The following is a 17057-nucleotide window of genomic DNA, read 5'->3' as shown; positions in this document are numbered from 1 at the left end:
TGATCTGTCGATCTCTCCTTCCTGTCTCACTCATTCACACATTCCTTCACCAGTGACCTGTATCCCTGCCTACTGAGCAGCTCTAACACACACACACACACACACACACACACACACACACACACACACACACACACACACACACACACACACACACACACACACACACACACACACACACACACACACACACACACACTGTCTGTCTGTCTGTCTGTCTGTCTGTCTGTCTGTCTGTCTGTCTGTCTGTCTGTCTGTCTGTCTGTCTGTCTGTCTGTCTGTCTGTCTGTCTGTCTGTCTGTCTGTCTGTCCAGTGCTATCACCTGTGAGGACCAGCTGAGCCTGGTTGGGTGACGACCTCCTGGGTATGAAGACTGTTCTTGTATGTGCTCAGTGCTGGGTCATACGTTGTGTCAGGTTCTTTGTTGCGGGTGTTATTCAGAAATGTATTTTGGCCCTATATCATTCAATGCTTTATAAACTAACAGCATTTTGAAATCAATTATTTGACAGAATAAAGATCTAAGAACTGGAATGACATGGTCCACTTTCTTGGTGTTAGTAAGGACTTGATCAGCAACGTTCTGAATTGATCTTATCTGATCTGATCTGATCATCTGATTGATTGTATCTTTACAGGGAGACCTGTAAAGATACAGTTACAGTAGTTAAGTCTACTAAAGATGAATGCATGGACAAGTTGTTTTCTGGATCTTGCTGAAAGATAAGTTCTTTAATCCTTGACATATTCAAGGATGACAAATGTAATTCTATTGCTCTCTCACTGTGTGTTTGTGCGTGCACAACTGCACATGTCGGACAATTGCTGACGTTGGTCTTCTTACAGTGTGTGTGTGTGTGTGTGTGTGTGTGTGTGTGTGTGTGTGTGTGTGTGTGTGTGTGTGTGTGTGTGTGTGTGTGTGTGTGTGTGTGTGTGTGTGTGGCTGTGCGCGCGTGTGTGTGTGTGTGTGCGTGCTTGCGTCAGGCTGGTGGGGTTGGAGATGGGTGGATCCAAAACCACAACTGTCCTGTAACAAGTGTGATAAGCGTCAGTGTGTGTGTTCCTGTTTTACGAGGGCCACACACACACACACACACTCGCATCAGGATTGATGTGTACATGCTCGGTGATGTAATCAGGCTGTTTATCTTCAGGTTTGCGTAAATGAAATGATAGCTGAGAAAGGGAGGGGTCACTACTCACTACTCACTGCAGCAGGTGTTGCAAGTGTGTGTAGGGGGAGGGGGGGTGGGGTGCATCAGGGTGTGTGTGTTAGTTCAGTGGTTCTGAAAGTGCGGTTCGGAGACCCCTAGGGGTCCTTGAGTGGGTCACAGGGGGTCCCCAGCAAAATGAGCAAATATAGCACTGGCATCAGTTTAACCACTTTAACTCTACATTATTTATACAACTATAATCAACTATTTGAAATCATTCAAGCTCAAAAGTGACTTTTTTTCCCCCCTTAATTTTTTTTTCTTCAAATAGCTGATCTAAAAGATCTGATATTTGAAAATGTTGAAATATTTTTTAAACATTTAACAACACAAATCTTGTTTGAGGGTCCCTGACACAAAATGTCTACTACATATTAGTCTGGGGGTCCTTGACATGTTTCAGAACCACTGTGTTGCTTGCATGCATGGGTCTCACATCTAACATTAACACTCCTAGATGAGCTGGGTGTGTCCCTTTGACAGTATAACTGATGCCGACGCAGTGGGAGCTTGTAGATCTGCTATAATCAGCATGTGACACCATCGTATGACGCAGTATACATCACGCATAAGTCTATGTGAAACTGTGTTGATAAATTGTGATAGTGATGTGTGCGTGTGTCTGTGCACGCGTTGGTGTGTGGCGACCACAATCATTTTAATGTGTAGACATTAGTAATGATGTGTGTGTCATATTCTTCATCCTTACGTACCTTCTGTCATCATCTCTCCCTCTCCCTCTCTCTCTCTCTCCTAATCTCCATCATTCCTTCACTCGTTCTCTCTTTAGCCCCCCTTGTTTTACCTACCCCGTTTCTCCTCTCTCGTCTCCCCTAACCTCACCTCCTCTCCTCTCACCCCCACATCTTTTCCAACCGCCCAATCCCCCGACCCCCCCCCCTTCTCTCTCTCTCTCTCTCTCTCTCTCTCCCTCACTCCCTGTGTGGTTTCTATAGATTTAATGTCCTGTATTGATTAACTACAGGCGATGAATGTGACGGCTGCTCTTTCAAGCCGCTCCACTCATATTTTAAACAGCGGCTGATCAATACAGCGTAGACCTCATGTCAAGGACGCAGACACACTTACCAGAGGATTCAATCTCTGTATGGAATACTATGTAGGCATATATATATATATATATATATATATATATATATATATATATATATATATATATATATATATATATATATATATATATATATATATATATATATTATATATATATGTGTATGTGTGTGTGTGCACGTTTCTGAGAACACGTATGATTGTACATGAATAGCCTACGTATGACTTCATAGTGAGATCTACAAGGCGTGGGTGTTGGATGTGGGCGTATGTGTGTGTGTGTGTGTGTGTGTGTGTGTGTGTGTGTGTGTGTGTGTGTGTGTGTGTGTGTGTGTGTGTGTCGTGTGTGTGTGTGTGTGTGTGTCGTGTGTGTGTGTGTGTGTGTGTGTGTGTGTGTGTGTGTGTGTGTGTGTGCGTGTGTGTGTGTGTGTGTGTGTGTCTGTGTTTGTGTGTGGCATGTGCGCATGCACACACTCCCACCTGCGAAAAGAGATCGATAGAGAGAAAGTGTGTGTGAGAGAGAGAGAGAGTAACTAGAGATTGTAGGTGTTGTCAGGTGTAGGCCTACACTTTTGAGTGTGTTTGTGTATGTGTATGTGTGCGCGTGTGTGTGTGTGCATGTGTGTGTGTGTGTGTGGTGATGTAAAGGTGTGATGGTGTGTAGAGGTGAAGCCCATGACCTCACTGTGTCAGGTGACTCAGATCGTATAGAGTTCACTCTCAAGGCTAACATCATCAACACCCATTAACCCTTATTTAACCAAACACCACAACACAACATCTACATGTGTTTATGTTTACACATAGGCTCTTATCCAGAACAACATAGTGCATGCTGCAGTAGACTCTATCACTAACATACCATTACTAAGAGTACACTGTAAAATCCTGAGTGAGGATTTAACTCTGTAAAATGGAACCAAATGGACCCTTATAATAATAACTAGATGTTCAGGCCTTGCTTATCCGAGCACTACGACACCCGAAGCTTAGCCAATCAAATCCGGATGTTAATGTTTTGACGCCCACTCCCCACCATCCACCCACAAGGCAATTTTAATATATAGGTACTCAGAGACATTTTATGGGTCCTTTTGGTGTCATTTGTATACGAGTAGATAAAATGAAGACTGTGGATTTTACTGTGGATTTGACCAGGGTTACTGTCGCCTGTCGATTAAGCTTCAACAGTGTTTGAATAAGTTTCATTTCCTGAATCATCAATGTTACAACCAACAGTAAAGAGAAGGGGAGGGGCTTTTAACCACATGAACTCTAGCGTCCTTATTCTGGGCATGATAGGCAAACATTCGAAAAAAGCTGCTCTGCAAGCTCATGACGCGTCACATTGTGATGCGTTGTTGTGAGCTTGTAGATCTCAAGAGAGAGACTCAAGGGAATCTCTCTCTGCCACTGACACATTTCAATCAAATAAGGGTTGAAATATAAAATGCACGGAGAGAGGAGTAGAAATAAAAGTTCTAAAGAGCAGACACACTCTTCCTGTTAAGACTAAACTGTTTACTTTAGCTCTTTTAAGCAGTGTTTCCCAACCAGGGGTCTGGGTCCCCCTGGGGGGGGTCACTAAAGATCACAGGAGGGGTCTGTTTAGACATAGTCAAAAATGTGTTGTACGAAACCATAACTAATTTTCCTGACCATTTCTAAAGAAGTCCTTGCTGTCATCCACTGTCTCTGCCTGTGTGTTCTCACCATACAGTATATACTGTTATCCTACAACGTTAGCTAGCTTCCACATGTAACATCATTGTAAAGTACAGTAATAACACGGTTAAATTAAACCACATGAACCATAGCATCCCTACACTGCATGGGAATGTCATAATGGGGGAACATTACAGGCAAAAATAGGCACTTGTTTTGCAGAAATAGCATTACCCAAGCTCACATGGTCTTGTTGTGGATCGGCTATATTAGCTATGTGACACACATAGAAGTATTCAAGTGTATAGGGTTTAAGCCAGGGGTCTTCAACGTTTTTCAGGCCAATGACCCCCTAGCTGAGAGAGAGATTCAAGCAGATGTGTTGTAGATTAAACTTGTTCATAGATAGCTTCATAGACTTCACATGCACTGCCATTGTGTAGAGTTGTGTTGGATTCATGTTAATGTGTATTTTCAGACAGTTAACCACTTAAGCCCTTAATACTCTTTTTTCCCTCTACACCAAACCGCTTTGCCGAAAATAGCTGATTTACAAGCCCTCAGAAAATGGAAGCTAGGGGTTAATGTAAAAAAAGGTTTCATCACACAATAAGAAGGGGCGATCTAAGGATAAAAGGCCTGGGAACCACTGCTCTAAAGAGTCACCAAATATATGAAAGTATTGCAAAGTCTTGTGGTGTGCAGCACTTTCATCTTAAGTAAGAATAAATTAGTGTTTGCTGCGACCGCCTAGGGCGAGCGTTGTATTTGGAGATAATAACGCACACACAGGCACACATTTACAGTCTAGAAAAACTGCACTACTGTCTTGTTCAGAGGCTACATGGTGTATTAGTAGTGACAGTAGTTGCAGCTATTGGTAGACAATAGACATACTGTAAGAAAAGTAATAGTATTAGTAATAGTAGTAATATTAGTAGGCTAACTGTAATGGTAGTAATATTAATAATAGCAGTGATATATGTAATTGTAAAAATACTATAGTAACAACAGTAGCTAGCTAAAAATACTTGTAACAATTTAAGTAATAGCAGCACTAATATAGCAACTAAAACACCAAAGTAATATAGCAGTAATAACTCAACTGTTGTTGTAATGCTATCAATTGTAAATATTAGTAATTTTAATAGCAATAATGTTATAGTAATAGTAATAGTAATAGTAATTTAATAGTAATACTACCAATAGTAATATAGCAGTGATATTTGTTATAGCAGTTGCATTAGCAATTGTAATAGTAAATGCAATAGCTTCTCTGTGAGTGAAATCAATGAATTCTGCATTGGTAATAGTAATTACATTATTTCCATTATTCATGCTTTTGTTAAAGTATAACGTTATTATCTGCCCTGTGCACCTGTGCAATTACATTGTTAATTATGCAATTATTTGAGCGAGATTAATTGTAAAAAATTAAATGTAATAATTGTGACAGCCCTAGACTAGTAATAGTCTAGTAATAGCAGCAGCAGTATAGTATTTAAGAAGGTTGAGAGAGGAAAGGCATGACAGGCAGCAGGTAGGTGGAGCTAGAGGGCAGATACCGCCTCCTGTCGTCACAGAGAGAGAGAGCGTTGCCATGTCTGCTTATTATAAGCGACTTTGGGCTTGTTTTTCTGTAAAGTTCCTTGTAAATATTTGTAGTTGCGGGTTGTTGTTTTTTGGGCTGGTGGTTTCTAAAAAGCAGTTTCTTACTTGGGCTTGTTTCTATTCTATACTCAAATATTTTCATGTCAAGCACCCCCCAAATTAATATGTAGCCTATTTGTCTGAGTCAGACCCCCCATCTGAAAATATGTTATTCTAGAAGATTTGTGTTGTTAAAATGTTCCACATTTTCTTCAAGATTTTTGTGTTGAAAATAGCATATCTGCAAGCTCACGACGCGTCACATCGCTTGTTTCTCTCGCAAAACCTGGCAACACTGGCGAGAGAGAGAGAGAGAGCAGGGGGAAGCCAACGAGTGCAGGGTAGAGGTTAATACAGGACATCGACACAACCTCGTTGGATCTAGTCTCTCTCTCTCTCTGTTAAACAACTCACACAACTAGACAGAGAGGGAAGTGTAAACTATGAGTTGATATTTAGTCTCATCTATTCTACCTCACAGTGAACGACGTTCACAGCGAACGATATTATCGTCGGAAAGTTGAAGTGGAAAAAGAAGCGTTTTCGTTGGAAGTGGAGAGAAGCGTTCTGACGGCTGTTTTGTGTCTGTCTGTCGGGGGGTTTTGTGTCTCTAAACGGGATTTACTCTCGGCGTCGCGCGGCTCCATTCGTTCTGCCTCTCTGCACGGATCCACCGGATCACTGGATCCACCGACCAGCAAGCAGCTACAATGATCTGCTTATCTCTGCTCTGCTTGTAAGAGCCCTGTTCTATACGGATTGGACACATAGTAGCGACTGTGCTGTTTTTGTTTCTGACATATTATAGTGTCCAGGCAGCAGCAACCCAACTGACATTTTTGTATGCGTTTTGCCGACAAGCGCCCTGGATGCTGCTGTTGTTGGCTATTATTATTATGAATAACATTTATTATTATTATAAATAATCATTACAAAATTTAACCCGGCGACGGATTTTTTTTTTTTTTTTTTTTTACCTTTAAAGGACACTCTGGATTCGGGCGTTATATAGTGGGTCAGAATGGACTTGTAGCACACACACACACACACACACACACACACACACACACACAGGGAGACGTTATTATTATTTTTTACAAACTACTACTGTTTTTTTATGGTGTTGTTTATCCAGATACACGGACACTCAGGCTGCAAAAGTTGGTCAACAAACTAGTTGTTGTTACAGTCAGTAGGCTCTACGTCCCTGAGAGGTCATCACTCAGGACGGAGTGACCGGTCAACCCCCCCTGTCTCTCTCTCTCTCTCTCTCTCTTTCTCTCTCTCTCCTCCCATCCTGAGAGACGAGGCTGTTATGAAGATGTGAAATCTTCTCTCTCTCTCTCTCTCCGCCTGGGCTGCTTTGATCCTCTCTTCTTTTGACAGGAAAAAAAGATCAAAGAGGGTTGTGAGTCTCGCCTCTCTCTCTCTCTCTCTCTCTCTCTCTCTCTCTCTCTCTCTCTCTCTCTCTCTAATCCCCCCCTCCCTCCCTCCCTCCCCCCTCCCTCATCTCATTGGGGATATGTATGAAAGCGTGGACGTGGTGGGTTTGAGCCCCAGCCCGAGCCCCTGCAGCTCCTTCCTGAGCATGGACTACTACCACAGACCCCCGGGCCTGGGGTCCTGCCTCGGGGGGCCGGAGAAGGGGTCCCTGGTGTCCATGTCTGGAGGAGGAGGTGGTCTCCCCAGGCCGTTCGGAGGGGGGTCGCTGGTCAGCGCCAGACACTGGAGCGGATCCAACCACTGTAAGTAATAGCTTCTTTTTGTGTCACTTATAACTCAGTGGTCCTCAACCTGTGGGTTGAGAACATGCTTGGGGGGGGGGAACAAACATTGGCCAAATTGTCAAATAATATATTAAGAAAGAGGCAACATTTTTGAAAATATCAGATCTGCTATTTTCACAATATTTATCTGTGGAACAGAGTCAAAACAGAATGTAATGCCTCCCCCAACTCCTACAATTCTGGGGGGGGGGGGGGGGTCCCCAGTTCAAATATGATTTTTTTTTTCCCGGGGGAGGGAGTGGGGGGGGGGGGGATTCACAGCCTGAAAAGGTTGAGAACCACTGATAACTCCATTAGACTCACTGGAGAGATACATGTTTTTATCAACAGGGGGTTAAGGTTGCCTGTAATAAACTATAGCGATCCCAGCACCAAGTAGAGGTGCATTTATTTGATCACTCTTGACAACCAAAGGGTGTGATTTGACTCTCCATCTGACCCCTGCTTCTTCAGATTGTTATCAACTTGTTGGGAACATGACAACAACAACAACAACAACAACATCAAGAATTAGTAGTTCACTTTTTAACATTTAGTGTTCTGGAAGTGGACTTTCTTTTAACCAAAGTAATAGATTAATGAGAGAGAGAGAGACAGCAAGAGGGGGGTAGAGAGAGGGAGAGAGAGAGAGAGAGGGGGAGGGCATGTGAATTACTGCTTCCATTTACATTTTAATTGAGGGGAGCTGCCACCCCAACTGTGATTCCTGCAATGTGTCATCAGCCCCACTGTAGGTCAAAGGTGACCGGGAGGTCAGACCCCACTGCAAGCTGCACTGGAGCTGTGCTCCTCTCGGTGGGGGGCTGGGGGAGGAAAAAGTACTCAAATGTTTTACTTAAGTAAAAGTATCGATACTGCAATGTAGAAATACTCTGTTACAAGTATAAAAGTACGGAATTCAAAATTTACTTGAGTAAAAGTACAAAAGTATTGTTATCAAAATATACTTAAAGTACCAAAAGTAAAAGTACTCATTATGCAGAATGTCCCATTTCACAAGGTATCTATCGTCGCATCGCCACGCATTGTGAGCTTGTAGATCTGCTATTTTCAATTGGCCGAAACGTATTTAGGGCTGAAGTGGTTTATGTATGTTTTGTAATAATAATCAAAATCTACAAAGTAACTAGTAACTAAAGTTTTCAAATAATTGTAGTGGAGTAAAATTACAATATTTGCCTCTGAGATGTAGTGGAGTAGAAGTAAAAGTACTGAAATATGGAAATACTCAATTAAAGTAAAGATACCTCAAAATTGTACTTAAGTACAGTACTTGAGTAAATGTACTTAGTTACTTTACACCACTGGAGTGGACAGACCTCAGATGGATCTTCTTCTTGAAATCATTCTAGTACTTTTCAACTGTTCAATAGCCACTGTTGCCTAGATTTTGTGAGAGACATAAGCAGTCAGGTCTTATGAAAACAAGGCCAAAAGAAGTGACTATAGGCTACGTGAGCACTTTAAACCTATAAACAGGCTATTTGAAAATAGCCGATCTACAAGCTCACAACGTGTCGGGAATGCTGGAATACATTTGAAAACCATTTTTTTTTCCAGATGGGGGTCTGCGGAGAAATACATACATTTGGGGCGTCCTTGACATGCAGATGTTTGAGAATTGGTTTAAACAATAATAATAAATAAAAAAAGAGCCCCAAAAAAAACCCACAACTACCAATATTTACAAACAACTTTACAGAAAAACAAGCCCAAAGTCGCTTATAATAAGCAGACATGGCAACACTGTTCAATAGGTCCTGTTTACAACACACAGACCTTATAAAAGCAGCCGCCCAAAGTCACCTGACATGACTGGAGACGGGGCTGATTGAGGTGATGCTGTTGGAGTGACATAACGTCTTTACACAGCTGTGTGCTACTGTCAGCAGGGCTTGACGTTGACTTTTTCTTGTAGCCAATGTGGCTACCAGATATGTACCCAAGACCTGAGGCCGATTCTTAATGCCTTCTAAATCAGCAGTTGCGAGCTTGTAGATCTGCCATGTTTGAATAGCCAACGCCAACATCTAAAATAACACAGAATCAGATGCTTGCCTGGTTTTAATGGGTTAAAGTTACCAGCCACTCCATTGGGCAAAACGTTTTTCTTGAAAAATGTCAGATTATTAGAGTGAGAGTCACTACATCCCTGAGAGAGAATAGATATATCATGTGCAATATATCTAACAAATCACAATGTTTTTATTATTACATTTTAAACTAGAATTATTGCACTCAGAGTTCATCTGCCAGGGCTATGCAGTTGTCAAGATATGTCATTTGTATAATGTGTCGAATAGTTGAGCGTTAAACACTGTTTGGTAATTTGTTCAGTTGCTGGAGACTCATTTTGTTTGATACGGCCATTAAAGCTAAATCCGTAAGCTTTATGTACGTTGTCTCCCTCTGAAGATGGAGAGAAGTAATCGCAATGTTGTCCAATTAAGTACAATAAAGACGTTAGGGCACATTAGTGTCCATTCCGTCGCGCCATCTGCTTCAAATATATGTAATTATGTACCGATAGTGTCGACCAGAAGGTGTCCTACCTGACACCAGGGTCTGCATTTCTGAATGGAATCGGTGCAGAAAAGTTCCTTCAGTTCTTCCTTGACCAAACCTTCCGCTAAGTTTCATGCAAATCCGATAACAACATTTGGATATACCCTGCCAACAGTCAGACAAACAAATCAATTGAGGTGAAAACACAGGCTAAACTCCGTTGGCAGAGGTGAAGCATTTGTCTCTTCACTGCTACATTACAGCTCCAGGTATAAAAACAGGCTTTAAGTGTAAGTATGTCAATTAACTGACTAACTAAATTAAACTAGAGGTGAGTTGAGTTGAGATTGTCATTTGGCAGTAAATGTTCTAATTTTGTTCTTCTTTGCCCCCTTCGTGTAAATGTGATCCATATGGTGTCCTTCCTCTTGTTTTCATTCGGTGTTTGTTGCGCCAGTCAATATTCTCAGCATAGCCTAACTTGGTAACTAGTGTGAGTGAACAATAGTTGTCGCTGTTCGTAAAATTGCGCACAGATTCTAACTGACCCAACAGACAAACAGCGTCGGAGCAAGCCAATGGATTACATTGTGTGTGTAACACGTTGTGAATGTGATACACTTCACACAACTGTGTTCTGTTCATGGGAAGTTTTTCGACGTGAAAGGTGTTCATTGTCACATAATACACATACAATACAGCTTGTAAAGCAGCATTATAGACAGTGAAATTCTGGTACTTCAAGCTTCCACATCAGTGTGGATAACAATGAAATAAAATGAGATAGAAAGGTAAAATTGCGGTGGTAACAATAATGGGCGTAAATAAAAGCGAAATACCCAGACATGGAGCCAAGTATCAACAATCATACACATACAGTTTACAGTTCATATGCGAAGGTATAGCTGTGTGTAAAGCGTGAGCTTGTAGATCTTACATTTTTTTTTAATTTTGAATATTTTTGCCTATAACACATGCCCAAAATAGGGACACCAAGGGGTGAAAGCTGTGTCCATGTTAGTTTCTTGAGCCCTCCAACTGAATCTCTGCCTTGCCTGCATGCAGTGGTGGAAAGTAACTAAGTACATTTACTTAAGTACTGTACTTAAGTACAATTTTGAGATATTTCCAAATATTGTACTTTTACTCCACTACAATTATTGGAAAACCTTGGTTACTAGTTACTTTTCAGATATAAATGATTACATTATAAAAAATACATTAACCACTTTAGCCCTATTTTATACCTAGGCTATTTGAAAATAGCCGATCTACAAGCTCACGACGCGTTGTGAGCTTGTAGATCGGCTATTTTCAAACATTTCAGTACTTTTACTTTTGGTACTTTAAGTACATCTTGATGCCAATACTTGTGTACTTTTATTCAAGTAAATTTTGAATTCTGGACTTTTACTTGTAACAGAGTATTTCTATATTGCAGTATTGGTACTTTTACTTAAGTAAAGAATTTGAGTACTTTTTCCACCACTGCCTGCAGTGCATGCACACTTTGGCCTGGTTGTATCTCTGTAGAGTAGAGTTCTGATCCCAATCTCAGCGTCAGCTAAATCTAGCGTGACAGAGAGCCATTCGTGTGTTGATTTGTTTTGTTTGTTTGTTTGTTTGCGATTGTGTGTTCGTATTAGAAGACTGTATAAGTCGGGGAGGAAGATGTAGCTGGAAAAGAGAGAGGGAGAGAGGCTGGGCGAGAGACCCTCCTTCAAAAGCTAGAGAAGAGAAAGAAACGGAGAGGAAGTTAAATAGAGACAGAGACACAGAGGAGAGTGCTCATAAACTATAGTTGTAAAGATAGGGAGACACCCCCTCTCTCTCTCTGTGTGTGTGTGTGTGTGTGTGTGTGTGTGTGTGTGTGTGTGTGTGTGTGTGTGTGTGTGTGTGTGTGTGTGTGTGTGTGTGTGTGTGTGTGTGTGTGTGTGTGTGTGTGTGTGTGTGTGTGTGTGTGTGTGTGTGTGTGTGTGTGTGTGTGTGTGTGTGTGTGTGTGTGTGTGTGTGTGTGTGTGTGTGTGTGCGCGCGTGTGCGCGCCTCACTGGAATGGAGAGTGGAACAGGTTCAAGGGTCAAACTGCAATAAAAAAAGGCCTTCCATGTACCCAGACTCTCTCTCTCACACACACACACACACACAGGCCAGATGGACACAGGACGGACATACACACTCAGCGATTGCTCCACCACCGGCATTCAGGCAGGGGGTTTGGGGATAGCTGTGTGTGTGTGTGTGTGTGTGATTGGGTGTGATCCAGAGCAATGACTCACAGACATTTGGGAACTGACCTATATCTCTGTCTCTCCCTCCCTCTCCTCTCCCTCTCCTCTCCTCTCCAGTGTCAGCTGCCCAGTCATCAGTTCTGCGCACTGACTGACCTCTGTCTCTCTCTCACACACACACACACACACACGCACGCACACACGCACACACACACACATTCTGTCACATACCAACACACACTTTGTCTGGGAATGTCAGGGTCTACTGACTAAGTTTGACCTGAGTGTGAGAGTGTGTGTATAAAGGGGAAAGGAGCAGGGGTTGCCAGATCTGCTTATTATAATTTTTTGAAAATAGCCGATCTACAAGCTCACAACGCGAGCTTGTAGATCTGCTATTTTCAAATAGCTGATGTATATGTTAAAGTGCTCATGTGGGCCCATATTCGCTTCTTTTGGGCTGGTTTTCCTAGACCTGGTTGCTTGTTTCTCTCACAGAATCTGGCAACACTGGAAAGGAGCTGCCTTTATGTGTGTGTGCTTGCTTGCGTGCGTGTGTTTGTGTGCGTGTGTATATGTGTGCGTTGGTGTACATTCACCTGTATGTGTTACACTCTGCAGTGTCATCAGATAAATGCTAAAACAGCAGGCCTGGAAAACTGGTTATTAATTCATATGTCCTAGACGGAGTCCTCTGGAAAGGCATGCCTTTGTCTGCCTATCAATGTGTGTGTGTGTGTGTGTGTGTGTGTGTGTGTGTGTGTGTGTGAGAGTGCGTGCATGCATGCACGTTTGTGTGTGTACATGCATTCTTGTGTGTGCGGCGTGCGTGCGCGCGCGTGTGTGTGTGTGTATCATTGCTGGTTGAAGTCAGTCAACTGAGCTAAAGTCCACATCTAGGCAAAAATCCAAATTAAGTTGACTTGGATAATAGTTAAAGCTACAATAATATGGAGCTTATTGAAATGAATAAAAGGTTATTTCAACCCATCTGTATAGTAGAGCATGTTGTACAATGTAGCTAGCACTTCTGCAGTGGGCTCTCCCTACTCTTCCATTGAGAAATGGAAGAGTCCCCCGGTGTCGGGTAGGTCGGAGAGCGACGGGTTGACCATGTCAATAAAGGCATTTGAGGCATCAGAAAGGACACTAGATGCGGCGCCATCTTTATTGTAGTTCAGACATTGTTGCAATCACCTCTCTATCGGGAGAGTGACACAACAACTGACATAAAGCTTACCTCTATGTATTGTAGCTTTAGGTAGACTTTCAGAATCAATGCTATACATTAACCACTTGAACCCCAGCATCCATATCATAGCCAAAAAATAACCAATACCAATACCAACCAAGTGGTTAAGTTGTGCAGTTTAAGTTCTTTCATGCCAGTGCTGCTTAAGTAGAATGAACTCTACCTTGTACCTACTGCATGTCATCACCAGTGTGCTGATAATCACAATAAAGAACCTCCTTAAAGGGGAAGACCACCCATTTTCAATATTTAACTATGTCATTAATATAGCATAAAGGAGTTGTGTGGAAATAAGAAAATTTTTAAATGTTAAAAATTTTAAATGTTAAACCCAAATTGATTTTGGGTTTAACATTGCAAATTACACCGTGATGACTCATCATGGTGTAATTTGCAATGTTAAACCCAAAATCAATTTGGGTTTAACATTTAAAATTTTTAACATTTAAAAATTTTCTTATTTCCACACAACTCCTTTATGCTATATTAATGACATAGTTAAATATTGAAAATGGGTGGTCTTCCCCTTTAAGGGTATTTTGGATCGTATTCAGCTAAAGCCAACACGTGTGTAGGCTAACCCCTCGTCACCAGCCTTTCCAGGAAAGCCTGGTATTTGTTCCAAACTGGCCCGTGTGATCCGGTTTAGAAAAAAGGGGAAAAAAACTATCGTGTACCAGTGCTGTGTTCCGGTTGGTGTCGCATTGTTTTTGTTCCCCACATAGTGCGAATCAATTAGTTTGGTCTCACTTGTCATGCTACCAGTTAGAATAAAAGATGGACATACCAAACGATTATTATGCCAAAAGAAACTGAACGATTATACCAAACTAAACACATTTTAAACTAGGTAATTTTGGAGGTGCACGGCGCCGGAGGTTCCGGTCGTGTGTTCCGGTCACCTAATGGCGTAAAGTTATTTCCGCTCCGACCGGATCAGAAACCCCGAAAATGGTATTGATTCCAAGCTAGTAGGCTACCGACTGAAACTATTTTCTTCAGTATGAGTCTCTATTTTGGGCTTGTTATAATAGGTGAAAGTTTAAAAAACAAATACAAAATCGTTGGAAAATAGCACAATCTAGCAGCTCACGTGTCATGCTGCATTGTAAGATCAGCTATTTCCGCCACGTGACACCATCGTACGATGAAGTATATAATAAGGCTTCACTGGTTAATAAAAGAGAGGAGAAACATAGATTGCTAATTAGATTTAGCACCCTTTATTCACATTTGTTTGAGCGTGTCTATAGTGATGTTACTCTTCTGTACCCAAAGTGTACTTCTTTGCCCTGTATCTGTAACATTTTACTGCTGTGCTGTCTCTGGCGCCTGAATTTCCCCCGTTGGATCAATAAAGTTATCTATCTAGAGCACTGCAACAAATAAAGGCTTCAGGGGACTTATTAACATGAACTACTCTGGATGCTGTCTTCAGATGAGTATCAGATTCCTGGACTTAAACAACCTGTTTTGCAATCCTCCTGATTTGATATCGCCAACTGTACGCAGATGTCACAGATAGATAGGGATAGAGAGGTGAAACAAGTCCACTCAGAGAATCTCAAACCAACCTTTTGCCCTCCTCAATATTCTTGAGTACCGGCGACTACAATCAATAATTACCATCAACTAACTAAAAGATTCCCCCTTGTGTAAGTAGTGTTGGCGTCCATGCTGCTATCTATTTTTGGACTAATTGCTGGTACAAAGATAGCGCGAGGAAGCCGGCTAATTTGCTTTCTGCGCTATGTTTAGCCTCGGGGCTTAAAATGCAAGGCAGATCTATGCTTTGTTGAGTTCCTCAAGGTCTTATCTCTGAGTGGGCTAATGTTATCAACACGTGTAAGAAGAGACCTTCCTCAGCACTCAAAAGGTCATAAACTCGGCATAGAGATGTTTTCCTCATGGTGAGAAGGGACCATATGATATATATATATATATATATATATATATATATATATATATATATATATATATATATATATATATATATATATATATATATATATACTGCACACAGATACAATCATTTTGTTTCTCACTATGAATACATTATGTTAACAATAAAATGAAAATAAAGATATCTGATTGCTAACACTTTAGCATCACAAACCAGCCTGCATCATATCTGGAACACATCTTTCTAGTTTGAGACGGACTTGTACTTTACCCATTAAAACCGGGAACGCATCTGTGTAACCACTTTAACCATTATGAACATTTGTGCAAATCTTTGACTATATATATATACATTTTTAACTCAAATCTTTGCTTCTGGGGGGTCCCTGGAACAACATATTTTTGAGATGGGGGTCCGCGGCCAAAGGCATATCATTTTGGGGGTCCTTGACATGAAAAAGCTTGAGAACCACTGATATTATAGCAACAGAAGTTTTTTTCAAAAAACTGTTAGGATTTAGAATACTTTTGTAGAATCCCCAGAAGCAAAGATTTGAGTTACAAATGTTCGCTTTAAAAATAAATATATATATTATATATATATATACATTTGCAAAATGTTCATGATTTTTCACACAAATAGCAGATCTACAAGCTCATAGCGCGGCACTCTGTGCCGCGCTATGAGCTTGTAGATCTGCTATTTTTGAATAGCCAAAGTATAAGATAATGGTTAAAGTGGTTAAAATCTAAAATGACAGATGCTTTTCCCGGTCTTAATGGGTTAAGGTCACGTGGGTCACGCACTGCGGCTCACGGCTCTAGCTGACTCTAATCACACACAGCTGATTAGAGTGCGTTGCGCGTGCGTTTCGGTCAAAGCGGTTTTGCCTCCTTAAAGCGCACACACCCGGTAATAATGTTTGTAAACAAGAAGCTTAAATCTACTTGACAGACTGTCGAGACTAATGTAATGTTGGACATTAATACTGTACTCCGAGTCATGGAGTACAGCATTACACCTTTGCAATGAACACTCCAGATTTGGGACCAGAAGCAATTTCGTTGCTGCCGGGGCAGAAACTCTTTATCTCCATATTCAAACTTTTTTTCCCCCGTAAATTAACGCCCTACTTGATCATACTTTTGATGCTTTTGAATTTGAATCCTGAAAAGTAGGTTTCCACCCACCGGAGACAAATTGTTACCATTATGAATTTAAAGGAGTAGTTCACCCAAAAAATTACTTATTTTCTATCAATTACACACCCCATGAAGCCTTGAATTCATGGATTTATTTTTGTTTTTGTCGCATTCCTAAGCCAATAATTTGATGACCGACGGAAAGATGCTAATGTATCCGGTAGGAGACACAAGGTAGACTCTTTGTGTCTCCTACCGGAAATACACCCGGTCATCAAATTATTGGCTCAGGAATGCCACAAAAACAAAAATAAATCCATGAATTCAAGGCTTCATGGGGTGTGTAATTGATAGAAAATAAGTAATTTTTTGGTTGAACTACTCCTTTAATCTTTAAAATGGTGAACAGTATTATGAATAACACCAATTGAATTTCTGAACAGGCTGCTTTTAAAAGCATTGTAAACGTAAAATTGATACGCTATCTGACACAATGTTTTTGACGTATTTTGGCCTAGTGTCGGTCAGTGTTTTTAAAGATTTCCAAATAAAAGAAACATTGTTGAATTACCCAACACTTCCTCAAATTCGGTGACGGTTGTTATTAGAAATCGAGCCGAAGACGATGACGTTTCCCC

At 41.2% G+C, this 17057-nt stretch overlaps 1 protein-coding gene across 1 annotated transcript in view; it reads left to right on the top strand.

Moving 5' to 3' along the window:
• The first annotated feature begins 5974 nt into the window (after window positions 1-5974).
• Window positions 5975-17057, top strand: part of LOC308099212 (retinoic acid receptor alpha-A-like) — a 40869-nt gene continuing 29786 nt past the window's right edge. Inside the window, exon 1 of the mRNA XM_080447859.1 lies at window positions 5975-7346. Within this exon, the coding sequence (XP_080303985.1) occupies window positions 7124-7346 (223 nt within the window). The 5' untranslated portion in view covers window positions 5975-7123. The remainder of the gene's footprint in view (window positions 7347-17057) is intronic.

The sequence above is a fragment of the Gymnoscopelus braueri genome, assembly GCF_963280865.1.
Source record: "Gymnoscopelus braueri genome assembly, chromosome: 13".
NCBI classification, from domain to species: Eukaryota; Metazoa; Chordata; class Actinopteri; order Myctophiformes; family Myctophidae; genus Gymnoscopelus; species Gymnoscopelus braueri.
Note: the sequence above shows the minus strand (reverse complement) of the source record. Positions and strands in the feature narration are given on the sequence as shown.